The sequence below is a fragment of the Bos taurus genome, chromosome 22 (assembly GCF_002263795.3).
Source record: "Bos taurus isolate L1 Dominette 01449 registration number 42190680 breed Hereford chromosome 22, ARS-UCD2.0, whole genome shotgun sequence".
Classification (NCBI taxonomy): domain Eukaryota; kingdom Metazoa; phylum Chordata; class Mammalia; order Artiodactyla; family Bovidae; genus Bos; species Bos taurus.
In genome coordinates, this window is record NC_037349.1 from 43,264,539 (window position 1) to 43,272,963 (window position 8,425).

Consider the following 8,425-nt stretch of genomic DNA (forward strand, 5'->3'; position numbering starts at 1 on the left):
CTGAGCCACCAGGGAAGCCTAGAATGTCATGAAAGACAGTTTTTAATCTTTTTTTAAGAGCAGGAAATACCACACAATTAGATGGAAATGGCTCATCCAATTGGGTTTAATCATTTGGTTCAATTTGTTGGGGGAAGAGGTTATAATTATAGATCTACCTCTTCAATGGAGAAAAATTAAAGATGAAAACTAAATGCAGGGACTTTCCTGGTGGTCCAGTGGCTAAAACTCTGAGTTCCCAATGCAGGGGCCCGAGTTCGATTCCTGGTCAGGGGACTAGATTCCACACGCTGCACCTAAGAGTTCACCGGCCACATCCAAAGATCCTGACCTGGAGCAGTCAAGTAAATTTTTTAAAAATAAACAAATACAGATTAATAACAATATGGGGAAAAAAGGAAAAGGAAATATAGATATGCAAGCTGTCAGGGGCCCCCAAACAGGGTATATGCACCCCAAGGATGCAAAACATAATCCATTACAGCAGAAGAAAAACCAGATCTTCTAGTTGGATTTGCTACCTAAAAAGAAATTAAACTTTAGTAATATTTAATATACAGACTGACAGTGGTATATGTATACAGCTTATAAACATACACGTACGAGAAAGGGGTACGTTCAATTTTTTTTTCTTTTTTGATAGGAGTAACTGGAGCAACAGTGAAGAGATCCTCAGATTAGCTGAGCCATTTCAGCTGGGTTCACTTACCTTCCCCCTAGGCTCCCTAAAGGAAGATGCTCTACTGGCAACCTCAAGCCTCAAAGGGTCCTTTGTGAGCCAGCCCCTGCCTACCTCTCCACCACCCCTCCAATCTCCACCTGACACACTCTTCTACTTCTGGGCTCACCTGACTAATTATAGTCAGGCTTCAGGTTTCAGCACAACAGCCCCTTCCTCCAGGAAGCCCTCCAAACTACCCAGTCCAGCTTGACAGAAGGTGCTCTTCCCCCTCAGAGGGCTTGTCATCTTAGGCCTTACTATTACATGGTGGTCCGCAGACTGACAACTGGGAGCCAGTCTGTTCTGGAAGACCAGAATTCAGAGTTCACCCCATATCTAGTGAATCAGGCTGACATTTTTAACGGGCCCCCATTTTCTAGTTCCCAGGTGATCTGTGTGTGCCTGAAGGTTTGAGAAGGACACTCCCTGCTGACTTGTCTCTCCTCTGTGCTGAGCAGTAAGGCAAGCCAGGGACATGACTCTCATTATATTCCTGTGGCCCTAGCACCAAGCCTGGCTCAGGGCTGGTCTTTCATATGCTGGTTAAATGAGGAAAGGAAGAGAGAAAGGATTTTGAGAGGCACCTTGGAAATTCCAAGCTGGAGGGAGGGGGATAACTAACACACCGTTTGACGGCAGCAGGACTGGCCAGAGAATAGACTGAGGATAAGACAAAGTCCACTATAGTAATAATGACGACGCCAGCATTATGCTGTAACTTAACCAATTCAAATCGAATGCTCTCGGCAAAACTATGATAGGAACTATCATTCGCCTCCATTTTACAAACCTTTCTGAGGCTCAGAAAGGTTAATGCAGTGGACCAGAGTTGCACAACGGTTATGGGTCAGAATGACGGTGAGAAACAGCTTCAGGTATGTGCTACCCTGAAGTCCGTTTATAGAGAAAGCAGGGCGATGCAGTACCCTGGCCATGGAGCCAATGCAAGCAGGGCCCCAAGGCTCCTGAGCAGCTGCTGCCCAAGGAGCAAGGCAGCCATCCTTGACTAACCCAAGATACGGCTTCATAGCACAGAATCAGGACCCCCTCTCCGGGTGGGGAGCGAAGAGGGAGTGCCCAGGAGACATAATTTGGCTCCAAATCAAAGCTCTCCTTCAGCACAGACTCTCCAAGAAAGAAGGCAGCTGCTGACTGGCATGCTGGCCCCACCATTGCTGGAGGAGCTTGCAGACGTCGAACTACCATCTGGAAATGATTTGGCCCTGGGATTCCTGAACGGGTGGGAGACTGGAATGACCAGCCACTCCAAACTCCTGTCCAGCTCTCAGAAACAAAGCCGGAATGAATGGGTCCTGGAGGCAAAAAATCATAACACAACCAGAGGTCACCCCCTGCAAAGGAGGGGACACCCTCTGGGCAATCCATAACCCTATTAGAGCAACAGGAATCGCCATTAGCCAACCAAGCTGGTCTCCCCAGCATGGTATCAATTTTAAATGTCCTTTCGGTGTGCAAACTCTCCAGTGTGACTTTTGAGAATATTATTGGACAGCACTTTATTTATTTAACCAAACACACAGCACCGACAGTTCATGTGCCATGAACTGCTCTGAGCACTTTAAAAAATATTAACTTGTTTAGTTTTTACAACAACCTTTTAAGGAGTAGCTATTATCCCGATCTAAGCTATAAGCAAACCAAAGCACAGAAGTTTCTTAATCGCTACTTAGTGGCAAGTAGGATTTGAACCAAGAATCCTAGCTCTTAACAAACTGACACTAATGTGTTACGTTGTTACAAGTAGCCCAGAAACTTCTCAGGAAGCCTGCTATCTTGCTGCTCTTTAAGCCTTTCCTAGATGAGAACTAGTGACTCAGATGGTAAAGAATCTACCTGCAATGCAGAAGACCTGGGTTCAATCCCTGGGAGAAATGGCAACCCACTCCAGTATTCTTGCCTAGGAAATCCCGACAGAGGAGCCTGACAGGCTACAGTCCATGGAGTCGCAATGAGTCAGACACGACTGAGCGACTAACACTTTCTTTTTCTTTCTAGATGTGAACTACACTGCCTGAAAGACACACTGGTGTTTGCTAAATATTTACAGGACAGAGCAGGATTTACTATTACTTGCACATTATTTTGGTGGGAGTGGGACGAAAGGAAAGAAAACAGAGTGAGTGACCTACCACCCTGGAAACTCTGCCCAGTGACCGGAGATCTTAGGAACATGCACCCCGCCTATTCTGGGGTGCTGGCCCAGCACAGGTACTTTAAGCAAACATCAGGGTCAGACCACATCCATTAAAAAGGAAAGAATTCCTTTATATAAAGGATCAAACCAAAACATACCACCCAAATTTCTAGGCTGCCCTGACTGTCATTCCTGGGTTGGGAGACTCCTTCTCCAAGTTGGCTGCACTGCCCAGGATCAGAAAAGCTTTTGGAAAAACAAGTAAATAAACCTGCCAGCTCCTGGCAGACAACTGGAATTAAATATGCTGAGGCCTCATTATGAACTGCCCAGGGTATAAGAAGTAACTTCAACTTTGGGATGAAGCCGAGGATGGGCCCACCTTACAAGGAATCACACACACAAACAACAGCCAGGGAATTCGAGGCAGAAAAGCCACACTGCTCTCAGCATCCGACCACCTATGTCACACACTGGCGCCTATACCCAGCTCTCATGAGTCCCACAACCTATGTTGTTGGGAGCTACCCAAAGTATACAAAACCCTGCATAGCTACTTTCCCAGATCACAGGAGGGAAATTTCTCCCATTGGTAGTAGGAATCTCCAACAAACAAACAACAAAACCACTGAAGACAGGGCAGCTATTCCCTCAACAAATTCACCTCAAAACAAGATATAAGTTGCAAACTCAGGCTTTCCCACTGGTGCTAGTGCTAAAGAAACCACCTGCCAAAGAAAGAGATGCAAGAGATGAGGGTTTGATCCCTGGGTTGGGAAGAACCCCCTTGAGAAGGCAATGGCAACCCACTCCAGTATCCTTGCCTGAAAACTTCCATGGACAGAGGAGCCTGGCGGGCTACAGACAACGAGGGTGCAAAGAGTCAGACACAACTGAGCACAGCACAAAGGAAAGAGAAGGGAAGGAGAGAGAAAAGCAAAAAACCAAGCAAACAAAAAAAGGTGCAAACTGATTCTGCTCACTTCCTGACATGACACTCATCTCATGGACCCTCTTCACAGTTCAGAGTTCTCATCCCTCACCTAAGCCCTCCCTTTGTTCAAGGTCAGAGGCTCAATGCATGGATGTCCAACCATAACCCCTACACCCCAGAGTTACAAAACTTTGTGTTCATATGAGCTCTCTGGTGGGACAATGGGGCTGTATTTTACTCATTTCTGACCCTGAAAAATAGGTCAGTTAAGCCTCAAGATCAACAACTTGTCAGACATAGGTTCCAGTCAACATTCACCAGCTGGGTGACACTCACAAGAAGTTACTTCACTCCTGTTTCCCCAACTTTAAATAGAGGCAATGATACTAACCAGCTTCCCAGGTGGTGCTAGTGGTAAAGAAAAGTGAAAGATGAAGTTGCTCAGTTGTGTCTGACTCTTTGGGACCCCATGGACTGTAGCCTACCAGGCTCCTCCCCAATTTGAACCCACCTGCCAATGCAGGAGACACAGGTTCAATCCCTGGGTCAGGAAGATCCCCTGGAAGACGGTATGGCAACCCACTCCAGTATTCTTGCCTGGAGAATCCCATGGACAGAGCAACCTGGCGCAGTACAGTCCATAGATAGCAACCTAGAGTAGCAACCTAGAGTCCACAGGGTCACAAAGAGTCGGACTCGACTGACTCGACTGAAGACAATGATATTAACCACCATCCCCAGTAATAACAACCATTTTCTAAGCACTTGGCCTGGACTGGGAAGTGGTGGGAAGATCATTACATAGACAAGGAAACCAGATCTCAAGGATTCAAGGTGGCGATCAGCGGGGTCATCAACAGAACACACTCATTTGGAGCTCATTTGTCATCGTCAGCACAATGTAACACAGCATAAGCAGGGAAAGCTTGAACTGAAGTCCTCGCAGGATGTGATTTTTTTTCTGAAGGGCCTTTATCCTGCACAGTCCCAGGAGCAGAGGGAAGAGGCCTCAGGCATTACCGCCTCAGGGAGTCCTGGCCCTTGGCAACTCTCCCTCCAGGCTCCAGAGGCTGGAAAACCTGTTTGCTGTAAGATCTTTCTGGAGAACAACTAGGCAGCCAGTGACGGGAGTCATAAATGTGATCACACCCTTTGACCCAGGAATCCCACTCTGGGGAATATGATCCAAGAAATTATTTAAAAGGAGAAAATAAAACAGTGTAAACTGTGGTAGGAAGAGGTTCATAGCGAGAAACTGCCAAAGTCCACAGACCACAACCAGGGAAGGGAACGCTAACCCTGGAATGCCAGGACGGTAGAAGTCGCTGTGGCCTGGCTGGGTTCAGGAATGAAAATCATGAGGGCTAAGGGGAAAGACGTATGGGGCCAGACAAAGTCTAGAATAAGGCCCTCAATTTGGGGGCGCTGATGGGAAACCATGCCGCAGGCAGCTGCAGCCTCTGTAAACAGCTGGCAGACTAGTCGGTCCAGGATTTTCTAGTACTGTGGTTTTGTTTTTTTTGTTTTTTTTTAAAAGAGATTTCATGTCATGTTCGGACACTCCTGGTTTACTTTAAATTTCTTTGTTCAGTTAATTAAATAAATACACATTTTCAAAGCAAAGAAGAAGGGATCCATGTTGAGCCCAGCCGGCCTTTGAGATTCCTCAGAGGGATCTGAGGAATCTGAAAAGAAAATAATTCCCAGAGAAACTGAGGTTCTCCTTTCCTCCTTGCAGGAGACTGGTGCCCCAAAGGCGACAGCATGTCACACAGCTTCCCAGGGCAGGGACGCTACCCTCCATGGGAGGCTGACTGGGCGGTGGCCCAGGAAGCAGCCCTACCTGCCAAGACAGGCGTGGGGGAGGGCGGTGGAGAGGACGAGGAGGCTCAGCCTCGGAACCCAGCTTTAGGCCTGCTTTCCTCAGGAAGAGACCTGAGGCAGCTACTCACGGCACGAGGTTCGTCTGGCAGAACGCAAACACACACACACAATGTAGCTGCACACACATTCTCTGCACAATGACATGCTCTCCACACACATGCTCTGTGTACATACACTCTGCACACAAACACACTCGCGCGGGCACACACACTACACGCCCGTTGCCCCGATCCTTAGAGTCCACACCCATCGGCCGCCTTGTGACCCTTCCAGAAGCCCTCAACCAGCCGAGGTCACAGTGGGGACCTCACCCCCACTCTTCCTCCCCCGTTGCGGGTCGGGGGGAGGCGAGGGAGAGGAACCCAACGCCAACTCCCTCCCCCCTCTCAGGAAGACCCTGGTGTGGGGAGGGCGGGGAGAGGAAGGCAAAGTCTCCTTTAATTGTCACCCACTTCCTTCAATTCTCAGCTGGACCCTCGCTAGCCTGGGCAAGCCCATTAACCCTCTGGCCCCGCCTCGTCTGCAACAGGGGTCTAACGGCGCCCCAGCTCGCAGGCTGCTTGAGGAGCGAGATGACTGGGAAGGCTGAGGGCACCCAGCGCGCACTAGCTGGGGCTCCTACAAGGCAGCGGTTACTGTGACCACCACCCATCTCTGAATGACACCTTCGGCGGCGACAACGCGGGCAGAGCCGAGCTGGGAGCGAGAAAGACACACCCCCGCGGCTCTCCTTCCCACCTCGGGGCCCACACCCCTTCCGGCGACCGCCAGGTCCCCGTCTCCACCTGGGTGGGAGGCCCAGGATTCAGAGAACAGTCCCTCCCGGGGCCTTCCCACCTGGCCTCCCAGCCAACGCCCATTCGGCGGCCACGGGACGCAGAGGGGCGAGCGCTCCAGGGAGCGCCGGAGGAGGGCTCCACCCCCCAGGGACCGCGGACCTGAGGCTTCCAGTCCCCCGGCTCCCGCTGCGACACCCCAGCTCCTGCAGCGACACCCCAGCTGCAGAGAAATGCCACAGCCCCGACTCTCCCCGTGCGGCCTCAACCCGAACCTTCAACCCACCGCCCCCAATAGGCGCACAGCCCCGGCGCACGGCAGGGAGCGAGCACACGAGGAGAGCGCCCTGGAGGATGGATCTCCCGAAGGGGCCTAGGTCCCCTTTGTCCTCGCGCCCTCGGGGGACAATGTCCCCCGGTCCCGGAGCCCACACGGAGCCCGCGGGTGCTCGGCGCGGTGGTGGTGGTGGGGCACCCGACAGGGAGCTTCAGCCTCCACAGGGGCGCACGCGCGGTGGAGGCTGGAGGGCGAGGGGTACCGGCCGGGCCAGGGCACTCACCGATGGACACGAGCTTGATGCTCTCGCGGTCCAGGAACTCGAGCGCCACGGACACGTTCTCCAGCTGCATCTGGCGGAAGGTGGGCCGCTGGTGGTACTTGCGGTACATGTGCTTCTGGCTGAGCACCTCCAGGAGCGCGATGAGCCGCAGCCCGTCGCTCAGGTCGGTCTGCAGGTTCCCTATGCGCTTGTTCACGCACTTAAGGTGCTCGTTGCACCAACGCGTGAAGGTGTTCTGCTGGATCTTCTTCCAGGGCGCGTCCTCCGCCAGGTCCTTCTCGGTTACGGGCATTCTGGCGGCGGGGAGAGCGCTATGCGCAGCGAGTTGCCGGAGACTGGCGTATGGAAGCCCAAGGGCCGCGGGGAGCGAAAAAAACCAAAGCGGAGCGGGAGCGGGGCTCGAACTCGCTGCTACCGAAGCCGCAGCTAGGGCTGCTCTGCGCCCGCCTGCCCGTGGCCGCGCGAGGCGTCTGGCCCCGCGCCTGCGCACTGAGTCGGCCCGCCCCTGAAGCCCCGCCCCGTCCCAACCCTCAGGAGGGCGCTCCCGGGCCACGCTCGCCCCCTGCCGCTCGAAGCGGGCATTGCGGCCCGAGAACTCCCAAGTCCTCTGGGGTCCCCGCCTTCTGTGCTCACCGCCTCGGTGAAAGGAAGCTAGGCGGGAGATGTCCGGCTTCTCAAGAAGGTCACCCGGTTCCAGAGTGAGGGGACGTGCAGAGGTAGGAACCTGGACAGAATGGGCAGGGACGGTGGCATGGGTCACACGGGAGAGGTTGGCGGGGAGGGGTATTTCATCCACCTGCAGGTTCAATAAGTTTCAATAAGACCTTTTATTGAGCTATTGCTGTGTGCTAGGTGGGCTCTGTGTTAAGGACTTCCCTGTAGCTCAAACGGTAAAGAATCTGGCTGCGAGGCAGGAGGCCAGGGTTCGATCCCTGGGTTGGGAAGTCCCTCTGGAGAAGGGAATGGCAATCCACTCCAGTATTCTTCCCAGGAGAATTCCACGGACAGAGAACCCTGGCGGGTTAACAATCCACGGGTGCGCAGAGTCGGACGCGACTGAGCGACTAACACAGTCCACAGGCTCCGTGTTAGGCACTAGGAGCATCGTGAAGGAAATGGACTTTAAAAAAAATAAATTTATTTGGCTGCCTCGGGTCTCAGTTGCGTCATGTGGGATCTTTGGTTGGAGCGCTCAGGCTCCAGAGCACAGGCTCAGTAGTTGGGGCGCGCTGGCTTAGTTGCCAGGTGGAATGTGGGATCTTAGGTCCCGAACCAAGGATTGAAATTTGTCGCCTGCACTGGAAGGCGAATTCTTAACCACTGTGACCAGGGAAGTCCCTGAAATGGACATTTTCCTTCTCATATTAACTGAACACATATGAATTATAGTATTAT

General features: G+C 52.2%; 1 protein-coding gene across 7 annotated transcripts in view; it reads right to left on the minus strand.

Annotated features, from left to right (window-relative positions):
- FLNB (filamin B) overlaps window positions 1–7,469 on the minus strand; it is a 139,821-nt gene extending 132,352 nt beyond the window's left edge. For 6 of the 7 annotated variants that reach the window (XM_005222908.5, XM_005222907.5, XM_005222906.5 and 3 more), the window contains exon 1: window positions 7,031–7,469. In XM_005222908.5, coding sequence (XP_005222965.1) covers window positions 7,031–7,322 — 292 coding nt within the window. In that variant the 5' untranslated portion in view covers window positions 7,323–7,469. The remainder of the gene's footprint in view (window positions 1–7,030) is intronic. The other variant, NM_001191460.3, reaches the window with a different exon arrangement.
- Window positions 7,470–8,425: the final 956 nt, after the last annotated feature.